The sequence below is a fragment of the Carlito syrichta genome, unplaced genomic scaffold, assembly GCF_000164805.1.
Source record: "Carlito syrichta isolate Samal-C Ts95f unplaced genomic scaffold, Tarsius_syrichta-2.0.1 Scaffold313991, whole genome shotgun sequence".
NCBI lineage: Eukaryota > Metazoa > Chordata > Mammalia > Primates > Tarsiidae > Carlito > Carlito syrichta.
This window is the reverse complement of record NW_007258087.1, coordinates 328,187-340,752: the sequence shown is the minus strand read 5'-3', so window position 1 is coordinate 340,752 and position 12,566 is coordinate 328,187. Positions and strand designations below refer to the sequence as shown.

At 51.0% G+C, this 12,566-nt stretch overlaps 1 protein-coding gene across 1 annotated transcript; it reads left to right on the top strand.

Moving 5' to 3' along the window:
• Positions 1 to 465: 465 nt before the first annotated feature.
• PLA2G2C (phospholipase A2 group IIC) lies at positions 466 to 12,274 on the top strand. Its single transcript, XM_008070745.1, has 4 exons — positions 466 to 502; positions 2,540 to 2,678; positions 4,449 to 4,588; positions 12,108 to 12,274. The coding sequence occupies exons 1-4, from the start codon at positions 466 to 468 to the stop codon at positions 12,272 to 12,274; spliced, it is 483 nt and encodes a 160-aa protein (XP_008068936.1).
• The last annotated feature ends 292 nt before the right edge of the window (positions 12,275 to 12,566 follow it).

Here is a 12,566-nt window from a genome sequence, read left to right as displayed (position 1 = left end):
TGGTCTTGAACCCCTGGGCTCAGGCAATCCTCTCACCTTTGTCTCCCAAAGTGCTGGGATTACAGGTGTGAGCCACCGCACCCAACTATATGTATTTTTTTACTCTTGGGAATAGAGGGAATACTGACTTCTCAAAAAAAAAAAAAGATGACAGGATAGTGTTGCCAAAGAATGAAATTTTAAAAAGAAAATACTTGTGTTTTTCAAACAATTGAACATTCTTCTTTTTATATCCAGGCCTAAATGCCAAAAGTGCACCATATTCAAAGATAATGAGGTTTGAAAAAGACCCCCATTGAACCCTCCACTGAGGGCCGCCGAAAGCACTCCTGTTTCGATTTCACACCCAGATGGCTTTACCTCATTTTGGTCATTTTGTCCCTGAACAGGAGTTCCACTGGCAGACCCCTCACGCTCAGACAAAGGTGTAGCGGTGGCGCCTAAGGCCCTCTGTGCTTCTTGGGAATGAAGGTCGTTGTCGTCCTCATCATCATTGTCTGCTGTAAGTAGTGAGCCCACTGGAACAGAGCCAAGGTTCTGTTCTCCTGTCTGTGTCATGGTGGGGGAACCCCTCCCTGAGACAGCATTGAGTGAGGGAGAGTCACAAATCACTCAGAAGAGAATCAGGAGTGAAGCAGCCTCCCACCAACATTCTCCTGCTTCTGTTTTTGCTATAAAATGGGCTAGGCCCGGTGTTGGAATCTCATAAAGCCTTTCAGAAATCAAAGGTTTCTCTCTTTTTTAGATTGAAATGCATCATTTATTTAGAAAGTAAATTTGAAACAGAGAGATAAGATTCACCTCCCCAAGGTAGGGAAGGGGGGCAAAGCTTAGGAAAATATGGCCTGGCCATAGCTCAGAGAACACATGTCCAGACTATAGCTTAGCAAGGCAATGGCCAGAAATCAAAGGTTTCTAATGGTTTAGTAGAAAGTAAGTTTGACTACGGTTAGACCCTCGTCACCTGGGAGTCTTTTTTCCTTTGGCTGCTAGTTGCCTTTATTTAAAGTCATGTGAATCTCAGAACAAAAATGCAGACATATAGCTAATTTACAAATGATTAATGCTTAAAGAAAGACTTTATGGTGACTTATGGGATAAGTGGCAATTATAATTCATTGCTACCAGGAGATCAGGTTGCATACCCCTGCAAAATGACAAAGGACCTACTGGGAGACCGTTCAGGGTCTGGTGGAAGACTCGTAGACAGACTCTTTAGCTGGATTTGTTGAGTAGAGATTTGTTCAAATACATTTTTCTGTTTCAGCTGTGTAGCAATAACTTTTGAGTCCCTAAGTCAAAAATGTCAAAAAACAGTCTTCTCTCTTCCTCTTAGTCAGTGGTAGAATCTGCAGTTTTCAAGACCATGGGGTAAGGGAGGACCCATATGCAGGAGGGACTGCTTCTACAGCCCCACAGTGTGTCCTGAAGATCAGCTCCTGGGCATGGCTCCACCCCCTCTCCAGAAACTTCTTGGGCAGCAGTGGCCACTCCCGGGCTTCATCTGTCCCCATCAGCATTAGCCCTTCATGACAGCAGTTGTCTAAACACTATAGTGGGACAAGAAGGCACCTGGGAAAATTCCCCCAAACTCTTTCTTCTTCAAGTTTATATTTTTATTGCGAAACTAATATATGCATATAATTAAAAGGCAAAACAATTGAACACATAGTAACAAGGTAAAGCCCCTCTTCATCCTTTCCAGACCCCAGTTGTTTTCTATACCCAGATATAACCTAACCACCTTAAGAGTCTGGTATACATTTTCTACACAGCTTTTACATATGCACATTTAAAACATTGTATTAATAATAGAAAAGTAATACATACTCATTATAAAAAAAGGAAATGCAGACAGCACAGGAGTGTATAAAATAAACATTGCCTGTTTCTTTCTCTGTCTGCCTCCTCAGTTCTTTTGCCTAGAGATATTGCTATTAAATGTAGCATATTTTCAAGACACATAATTTTGTTATTATCTCCCTATCGGTGGCCATGTGGGTGGCTTCCAATTTTCTGAAATCACAAACAATGCTGCAGCAAACATTTGGGCCCACTTTCATAAGCATTTTGAAGAAGTAAAAATTGCTGGGTCCATGTGTATTTGCCATTTAAAACTGCTGATTGAGAGTGTCTTTCCTGCCTCTTAAGTATTTTGTTTCTCCTGTGAGATTGAAAATGCCTGTTGACATCTGTAGGAACTGGCCTTTCTGGCTTTGAATTTTCCCGATAATGTTGCATCAGACTTGAGGGTGTTTCTGCCCAGGATGGTGGTTTTCTACTTTGGGGGGAGGATCAGGGTTGGCAGTAGAGCATTGTTTAGAGTGTCATGGAAATTGGGTGCTCATCCTGGGTTAGCAAGAAACCAGCTGTGTTACGGGGTAAATCGAATTCTGTTTTCTTCCTTAGGAAGGGGCTGATGATCCCAGCCATGTCCTTGCACTTTGCTCTAGGGATCTGGCGATATCCCCAACGGGGGGAGAGGTCAAGGCAGCAGGCAGTGCAAGGGTTCTTCTTGTCTTCTCATTGGCAGTGGCAGCCCCCACTCACAGCAGCTTCTGGCAGTTTCAGAGGATGGTCAAACAAGTCACAGGGCGGAGTGCCTTCTTCTCGTATTACGGATATGGCTGCTACTGCGGACTTGGGGGCAAAGGGGTACCCGTGGATGACACAGACAGGTGGGTGCAGAGGCTCTGAGGCTGCCCATCAGTTGACTTGCATTGAAATCCACGCTTGAAGCCACAGAGAGGGGATTCAGATTCTTGCATGGCAAGTAACAGAAACCAACTCTGGCTGGCATAAGGAAAAACAGAATGGGAGTCAGAGGTGTGTCTTGAGGAGCCGGTGTCAGGGCCGACTTCTTGCATGTGTGACCTGTAAAGTTGCACAGGGGCCGGCACTCCTCAGGGCTTGAATGTAGCTGACAGTCCTACTGTCGCTACCTTGGAAGTCTCAATAAGGGGCCCTATGTTTTTATTTAGCACTGGGCTCTGCAATTCTGCAGCTGGGCCTGCCCAGAGTTCTAGAAACTACTTCATTCTCATAGTAAATGTGCTCTTCTTTCAGCTCCCAGCTTCTGAGATTAGGGGCACAGCAAGACTGACTCACTGTCTTCCAGTCCTAATTCCATATTCTAGGAGAGGGAACTCAAGTGGCCCAGTTAGGAAAAGTTGTTCATCTGGGCCAGGTCTCATGGCACAAACCTGGCTTCCAGGCCGCCTCCTAAGGATGGGGGGGTGGGATAGGGGGCGTGAGTTCCTAGAAAAAGTAGAGGTGGGTGTAATCTGGTGAGCGTATGGGGAGATAGGAAACAGGACAGTTGGGGTGTCATTGCATTTGAGGAAATAAGAAAGCAAAATGTTCCTTGCCACATTTAACCTAACGTGGAGAAATATGTCCCTATAGGGGGGCCTGAAATATCCCTTCTTGAGCTTGAGTCTCATGCATTGGGCTCATGGAACCGTAGGATGTTCCAACTGGAAGGACCTCAGAGCCCTGGAAAGGCACTGACACTTATGAAATGCCCATATGTGTCAAGCACTGAGATTGGTGGTTTGCACATAGGGCCTTTTTGCATCCTCATGGGGAATGTACGAGTCTATGTCACCAGCCCCATTTCACAGGCAAAGACAGTGAGGACTCAAGACCCAGAGAGGCTAGATGCCAACCTCCCACTCCCCAAGGCATGTAGCTCCTAAGTGGCAAAGTCAGGATTTGAATAAGAACGTGCCTGTTTCAAAGTCTAGCCCATTCCTTGGTGCTCTGTGCCTTCCTGCCCAAGTCCAAAGGCTGATTAGAAATTGAACATCATTAGCCAAAGACAGTGAATGGCAAAGCACCCACTTGCAGAGGGAAATGGTGGGAGAGGGAGACAGAAACATTTTTCTCGGCTTGTCAGACCTTAGATTCTAAGCCCAGGTTTCTGCATTCCTGTCCCTTGCATAGTGGTGGAGAAAATGGGCTGAGGCCATTCCCCAGATGTTTTTTCTCCTCCAGTGCTCTCCCACCCAGCCCCTGGGTGCTGGGAGCACAAGGACCACATCTGACAGTTGTCTCCTCAGGACAATCACATTGCTTGGCATATAGTAGGTGCTCAGTCAAAATTATTAAAGGAATGAATCAGTCACATGGACCTGGGTTTGAGTCCTGGGTCTATCATTTTCTAGATGTATAATTTTGGGAAATTGGCCTCTCTGAATCTCATTTCCTTCCCTACAAAATGGAGACCATGATTGTATTCCACAGGGTCACTGAAAGTAGCTATTGAGATAGCAATAGGTACCAGAGAGGGCTAAGTACGCATCCCTGGTTATTTTTATTATTTCTCACATGACCAGTAATTCACTGCCCCACCTTCGGTGCCTTCTCGCCCAGGGGAGGAGGCAGGTGAATCCTTTCTGGTCCCCATCTGAGATCCTGGAGCCAATTTCCCAGGGACCCACCCCCAGGGACAACCCCTCACCTCCCTCTTGTCTGGTCCCTAGGTGCTGCCGTGAGCATGACTGTTGCTACAAGAAGCTGAAGGAGTTGGGCTGCCAGCCTGTGCTGAACGGCTACCAGTTCCACGTAGTCAACGGGACTGTGATCTGTGAGTAGCCTTCTCTGTAGGAAAACATCTTTGAACCTGGGCCTTTCTGAATGTCCACCACCTTGTAAACCTAGTGAACCTTTAGAAAATGAGATTTTTCCCAGGGCGTTGAAAGAGACAGTGCTGAGAATCAGATCCTCACTTTGGCCCACCCTAGACTCTCTTGCACCCTCTGAGAGCCCAGTACCTAGCAGATAGTACTTGCTCAATAAATAACTATTGACTTGAGCTTACATTGGATTTTGCAGCTTCCCTTGGCAACTGTTGCTGTCGAGAACATTTTTCCTTATTTCTGTCATGTGTTAACAAAGCAACCCAGCTGTCTTTAGCTGATCAAATATTTGTCAAGGGTGACTGCATGCCAAGCACTGGAGTGGGTACTGTGGGGGCCGCAAAAGTAAATAGGCAGGAAGAGGAAGGAAACTCAGTGTTACCGAGGCCATTCAAGGAACCAGGTAGGTGAGGGGACAGAGTGTCCCACACAAGGTGAGTGGCCCCAGCATCTGGAGTGTGCTCTGGGGCTGGTGGGGTGTGGGTATGTGCAGAGCAAGATTGGTCTAAGAGCAGGCACATCTGAAGGTGCTGGCCAGTGTTCTTTTGTGAGCACCATCAATTCCATCATAACCAGCAGTGTGGATACCCCTCACAGTGTGCGGCTCATCTCCTGCCAAGCCTTGTGGGGTTGCATAAGTCACTCCTCTCCCTAGGTGTGTTTATTCACAGCTATGTGCTTCTTGGAGCTCATCTGTCTCCTCCCAAGGTTCACTTCCCCTCTACTCATCTCCCAGGGTGAGGATTCGTATTGCCTTCCATCCCCCCCAATGGGTGCTCAGGGCTCAGACCCTTATGTCTCCCCAGCATTCCCCCTCACCCCCAGGATTCTGGCTCAGCAACACCAAGACCCAGAGTTAGGACTGTGAAGTCTCTTTGACACCAGCCATGAGAACTGAGACATGGCCGCGGGGGGCTCTGACCCTTGCTCCAGGGAGACCAGACTTAGCTCGCCCTGCTGCTATGCCTGTACAGCCCTTGCCTCAGCACCTTATCAACAGGGAAAGAAGCCCCTTTTGTCTCCACATGAGCTCAAGGAGACTTCCTGAGCTGGAGCTCTCTGACCATGGTCACCCTTAAGCCCAAAGCAAAGTGTCTCTCCTCTGACTCACCCAAGGCCACATTCAGGAGATGGGAAGCGATCAGGATCTGGTGGGAGGGATATAGAGAGGAGACTGGAGAAGGTGGCCCCCAGAGTATTGTTTGCTGCAGTATACGATGCCCTCATGAGGCCAGGAGCTGAGTTTCTGATGGCCTCCTCCTAGCTGTCTCTGCCCCAGGGGAATGGGTGGGGGATGCCTGGCGGTCCCAGAGCAAGCCTTCACCCTGGGCTCCTATGGACTGCAGCCTTGGCTCTCCAAGTCTGAAGCAGCCTGTTTATTCAGCCCTCCCCGCCCTCCCAGTCCAAGACCCCAGGAGATGGGGAGAGTGGGGCAAAGTGACCTGGGACAGAAGCTGGAGCCCCAGGAGGTGGCACACAGAAGTGTCCCCTGATTGGCACCTGCTGGGCAGTGGTGGGACGTGCAGGGACTGAGAACTGGACTGAAAAGCACGTGGCCTGGGCTATGCTTCCTCCCACATTGCCCCTGCAGAGCAGAAACAGTCAGTCAGGGCTCCTGAAGCCCAGTCCCTGCTCAGGGACCCAGCATGGAAGGAGGCTTCCACGTCAGTACCGGGGCATCAGCTTCCCCTCCTCAGTTGACCCCGCCAGCGAGAACCAGGTCCATCCCTATTCTCCCCACCCCCACCTGGCCAAGCTCCTGCTCCCAGGAGCAGGCCTGAGAGCCAGGTGATCTGGGTTCTAATCCTGTCTCTGCTGCTGACAGGTGCTGAGTCCCAAGCCCATCCATTCAATTGCCCAGTAATGCCTGCTCACTGGGTGCCCACCCAGTGCCAGTGCTGCACCAAGGGCACAGAATGAGGCAGACCCAGTCCCTGATCTCCTGTCATTCACCACCTGGTCGAAATTTAAGAGCTGAATGTTCCCTCAGAGACCACCCCTCATTGTAGCAATGGGGAGACTGAGACCCATGGAGGGAAAGGGTTTGATCCAAGTAACAGACAAGATTAAGATACTCGTCTTGAACCTTTCCAGTGCTCTGGGACATACTGATGGCCTGAGTTGTCTGGGTCTCAGTTTTCTCATCTATGAACCAGGTACAATAGCAACAGCAGCAGTTTGTGGGCATCTGTGGTAGATGCTGTAACACCAGCACCTTGAACCCCCGTAGGTAACCTCAGAAGGTAAGCATCATCTCCTCATTATCAAGGAGGACTCTGAGGCTCAGAGAGGTTAAGCGAAATGGCCAAGGCACATAGCTAGGGGAAGAAGAGTTGGGATTCAGACCCAGGTTGTCCTGCCTCGTACCACCCTGCCCTTGGAGGGTGCTGGGTCTGGGTTTGACTGGAGGACTCTCACATGATGTGAGTCCTAGGGTTTGCAGCAAATCGGGCAGAGTGCTCTTCTCTGACCCCGAGAGCAGATGGAACGTGGTTCTTTGTCAGGCCCTGGAGCTTTCTGTTCTTGTGAGGAGGCCTTGGAATCAAGCAGAGTTGGGTCTGATCCCAGCTCTCCTCCTTCTGACTGGGCCTTAGTCTTCTCATCTGTAAAAGGGAGCTAATCACATCACTTCATAAGGTTGCTGGAAAGAATGACTGAAGCAACCCAGCTCCCAGGGCTGGCAGACCGTAGGTGCTTCGGTCATGCCCCTCCTTTAAATGTGGAGCTTTCTCTTTTTGTCCAAGTTTTCTTTCCCCTTTTCTTAAAGCACTGGGTTTTCTTTACTATTGTCCTGAGGTTTCTTTGAAAGGCCTGCTCTGCACTTGCACCCCTCGGGCTAAGGGGTGCTAAGGCCATGACTCCCTTATGGAGTAAGACCTCATCCCCTGCCCCAATTACACGTCAGTTCAAGGAGCTGCCCCTGCAAGGGTTAACCACCTCCCCAGTCTCCCCAACTTCTGAAATCCTGCACCAAGGCCTGGTCCCAGGTTGCCTAGCAACAGGGGCTGCTCTGGGATGCAGCAGGTGAGCAGGGGAGGGAAAGGAGAAAAGCAATGTGGTCTGTCCAGAACTCTAAATGTCACTGGGAGATCAGTGCAGAAAAAGAACTGTAACCTGAGCCCAGGGGCCAATTTGCCTGGTGGGGACAGCTGCCCTCGGGCCGCCTGGGAGGTGATTAGCCCTTCTTCAAGTGGGCTTGCATAAGTAGCTGGCATTTGCAGGGGACTTTAAGATCACTCAATAGTGACACCCCCTCCACGCACATGCACATCCACGTGTGTTGCGGGGGAAGCCTGGTGTGGAAGGCAGAGCTACTTGTACCCTGTCCCCTCCATGTCCTGGCCTTGGCCTGCTTCCCTCTGTCAGAAAGGGAGGTGGAAATGGTCACCACTGGAACATGTATCTTGCCAAGACCCTTCTCATCAGCTGCCTCCACTCGCTGCCACATCACCTGCTTTCTCTCCCAGCATTCACCTCTGCCTGCACTCATCTCATTTCCTTCTCTGTTTGCTTATCTCTGCCCAACTAGAACACAAGTTCCTGAGAACCGGGAGCACGCCTGTCTTGTATCGTGGGCACTCATTCTCACAGAGCCCGCAGAAAGCGATGCCCCTGGGCCTAGGCAGTGTGAGGGTCTGCTTGCTCATATCTGTCCCCTCAGTCCTAGCCAAAGACCAGACACATGTTGGAAGCTCAATACGTGTTTGCTTATTGGGCGAGTGAATGGAAAAACTCACAAAATAGGCAATGCAGGTATCTTTATCTCCATTTGAAATCTGAGGAAGCAGACTCAGAGAGAAGGAGCCACTTGCCTAAGACCCCTGATCGGGGGCAGTGGGTCTGGACCTGGAGCCTGGCTTCCTGTTTCCTAGCAGTGGACTCCTTTCATTGGCCTGTAGGCCGTGAGAGTGCTGCCAGTGAGGAGCCTTTACTGTGTGTTGAGGCTGGAGGTCAACCCTGAGGGAACTTGCACTTCAGGGAGTATGACAGACCACAGTATATTCATATATAAAGATTCATTCAAATGGGGATAAGTTCTGTGAAGCATCTCAAGGTGACAGGCAAGGGAATGCCAGGGTGGGGGAAGGGTCCCTACTCTCTAGGTGGTCAAGAAAGTCCTCTCTAAGAAGGCGGCATTTCATCTGAGACCTCTGAGCCAGGGGGCTTGGAGCATAGGAGCCCTGGGAAGGAGCAGGGATGAGGCAGGATGGAGTGAGGCACTCGCTTTCCTCTTCGGTGCAGGGGAGCCTTGGAGTATGTTAAGTAGGGTATGCTCTTATTTTGTCCTAGAAAGATCAATCACTCTGACTACAGTCCAGAGGAGGAGGGGAGCAGGGAGGAAAGCGGGGACCATTAGGAGCTGTTTTGACGCACTGGGAAGGCATCATTGTAGCTGGGACCCACACGGTGACAGTGGGGATGGGGAGCTGTCTCAGTTGCTAGGTGTGCTTTGGAGGCAAAGCCCACAGGACCCACCGATGGGTTAGATGCGGGGTGTGAAGGCTGCATCCCAGGCTTTTGACCTGAGCAGCCATAGATTGTGGCGCCATTGACTGAACTCGTGAAAATAAGGGAAGAGCAGACTCTGAAGACACAGCAAGAGCACGGTGTGAGCCCTGCTGAGTCTGAGACATGCGTCAGGTACACAGGGGGGTGGCAAGTGAATGCATATGGAGGTCTAGAGCCTGAGGGAGATGTATGGGCTGGAGCCGAGAACCTGACAACATTTAAAATCCTGACACCGGACAAGAACACCACGGAGAGAATTTGGAGGAGACCAAGGCTGAAGCCAGGGGTGCTGACAGGGGCCTGCCAGGGACCTGGGTCAACCACAAGCAGGAATGCAGACCTGTTGCCTTGTCTTATTTGTGGAGATGGAGTTCATGGAATGAGAAAGAACCTTTTGGAGCCATCTGATTTTTTCTTCATGTCTATTTCTTCATGAGTACATGGAAAGCTGCAGGATCTGAATTTAGGCTTGTTTTTACAAGTGGCTTCCAGAGATGGCTCTTCTTGGCCTGGGGCTGCCTCTTCTAGGTCAGGACAGGCTCAGTCCTACCATGGCTGAGGGATGCCCCCAAAATGACAGTCCACAGTGAAAAACCACGGTTCCATATCAGCTCCAGACTGCTGGAAGTAGAACAGGATGTCTAAATCCCAAAGTAGAAGGGACCAGAAGAGAAAGGGGACAGGAAGGGAGAGAAGGAGGGTGGAGGTTAAGGAAACCGAGATGAGAGAAAAACAGAAGAGGAGAGGACCAGAAGACGAAGAGAGAAGTGGAAGGAGAGAAGGAAGCATGGGTGAGAAGGTGGCTGAGGAAGAGAAGAGTATTGGGTTTCCGGGGCGACAGCCCCTGGGGCAGTGGCAACGCTTGGGCCGGGCCCTCAGGGAGGAGAGGAGACTGGCTGGGGGCCTGAGCCTATGTAGCCCTCGCCCCCCCAGAGGATAAGGGGCTCCCTGGGGAGCTGGGTTAGATGACTCTGGAAAGACTTTCAGAGGCGGGAGCAGGGAGAGGGTGGGCAGAGGGGACCCAGGCACTAGGAACGGTGGCAGCGGTAGGCGGAGAGCCAGAGGCATGAACAGCTTGGCAGATTTCCTGAGGGCGAGTGGAGAGGGGCAGCTGGAGCTCGGGTGGTGACGGCATTGGGAAATGAAGTCTCCAGGGAGGCGTGGGAGGACAGCTTCTGCAGTCCGCGGACTTCACAGAGGGAGATCAGCAAACAGCCTGACTGTAGTCAGCTCCGGGCCAGTTCGACAGGGTGCGCCTTGTTCCTCCACGTGGAGCTAGGGTGCGTCATCCTGATGACAGCAGCAAACACCTGCAGGGCAGCTTCTGTGTGCCAGGCACATCCGGACCATTCTATGTGTAGACAGCAAGCCTCGTCACGGCCTTGGGTGCTAGATGCTGTTAGGCAGTTTTGACACGACTATGTTTTAGCACCATTTCATGGGTGAGGAGACTGAAACTGACTTGCCCAAGGTCAAAGACCAGAATGACTGGTGGTCTCCCATCCTCACTGGCAACCCTGAAAAGAGAGTGGACTGGGGTGGAGTTGTCTATAAAGAGGAAGCTGTGCCTGATAGCGCGCGCGCGCGCACACACACACACACACACACACACACACACACACACACACACACACACACACACAGGTTCTGAGTAGACTGTAAATAAAAGGTCCCCATCTAGTGGTGACTCAGTCAAAGGATAGACACTCAATCCCAAGGGCCCACAGAGGCTTCATTCATTCATTCAGTGGCTATTTCTTGAGCATCTGCTGTGTGTAGCATCTGTTCTGGATGCAGGGGACACTGTGATGAACCAGACAGACAAGGTCTCAGCCACACGGAGCTCATACTCATACCTCATTGAGGGCTGCAGACACAAGCAACTAAACAGAAAAGTGAAGCTGTGAAAAGCGTAGTGAATGAAATACACAGGGTGTGTGGGAGGAGTGGCCTAGAGAGAGCTCTGGGGCAGGTGGTCAGGGAGCATCTCTGAGGAGATGAGAGTTGGCCAAGCCCCAAAGGTGGGATGGGTACTGCCACTTGCAGATTGTGGACAGAAGAATTTAGACAAAGGAAGAGTAAGTACAAAGGCCCTGGGATGAGACAGAACAAGACTTGTGGCATGAAAAAGGCCAGGGTGCCCAGAGAAGGGGAGGGTGGGAAGGTGGAGGGCGGACGAGGACATGGGCTGGTGAGAGTCCTCGGGCCACAAGGATTTGTCATGCTTTTCCCGAATAAGGGAAACCACAGTGGAGCTCTAAGCAGGAGAGTGAATGCAACTCAGATTGCAATTTGAGATGATCCCTACTTCCTTCCTCCCCTGAAGGAGGAAGAACTGCTGGTGACAGGGATTTGGGTGGGAGCCAAGGAGATGGAGAGAAGAAGGCGGAGCATGGACTATTTTAAACACAGAGAAGATCAGTGGGCCTTGCTGGCAGATTGCATGTGCAAAGGGAATGCAGGGGAGGAAGCGAGGTCGACTCCTAGATCCTGGCTGGAGTCCGAGGTGGTGCTGTTTAGTGAAAATGTGGGTGATGGCCAGGCTTGGCGGGCGGAGGCAGCGCTAGTATGTCAGGGGTTCCCTCTTGGGCGCCTGCACTTGGAGATGCCTGAGACATCAAGTGAGATGTCACGCAGGCAGCTGCAAATAAGTGACGGGCTCTGGGGAAATAGGTTCTGCCACCTTGGCCTGTGTGCTGCCCAGGTGCACTGATTCAGGAACCCTCCATGCAGCCATGCTTCCCCTTGCTCCTTCTGGGTTCTCCTCACCCCAGCACTTGTGAGATGCCCAGATGTGATCAGGGAAGGACTTGGGGTTGGAGAGCAAGAACTCCTGGTGTCTTGCCTTTCTGTCCTTAACTCTTGGCCCCTTGCAGCAAGCTCCCTGCTCTCCCCAGGCTCAGAACCAAATGCTGGGGGTAAGCTAGCAACCCCCAGTGATCCTGTGTGTCTCCGCAGGTGGATGTGCCCTTGGCCCTGGCATTGGCTGCCTCTGCGGGTTGAAGGCCTGTGAGTGTGACAGACAATCTGTGCGCTGCTTCAAAGAGAGCCTGCCCACCTACGAGAAAAACCTCAAGCAGTACCCCAACTGGCCCCGGTGTGGCCAACATAAACCCCGTTGCTAGTTGCCAGTCAGCATCTGCTCCAGCGTCACTCTTCTGGGAAGCCTTCTCAGATCACCCCGACAGGCTCCTTTTCTTCCCCCAGGAAGAAGAACAGAATGTCTCCCCTGGGGCTGTTCACCCATTAGCATTCTGATCTAGGACTCCTTGTCACTCAGGACTGGAGAGCAGAAATGAGAAAGACAAAGCCCCTGCCCTGAACGAGCTTGCATTCTGTGGACTACAGATATGTATGTATAGATATGAGTGATACACTCAGTTATTGGTACGTACTTTGAAGTAATGAAATAAAGGG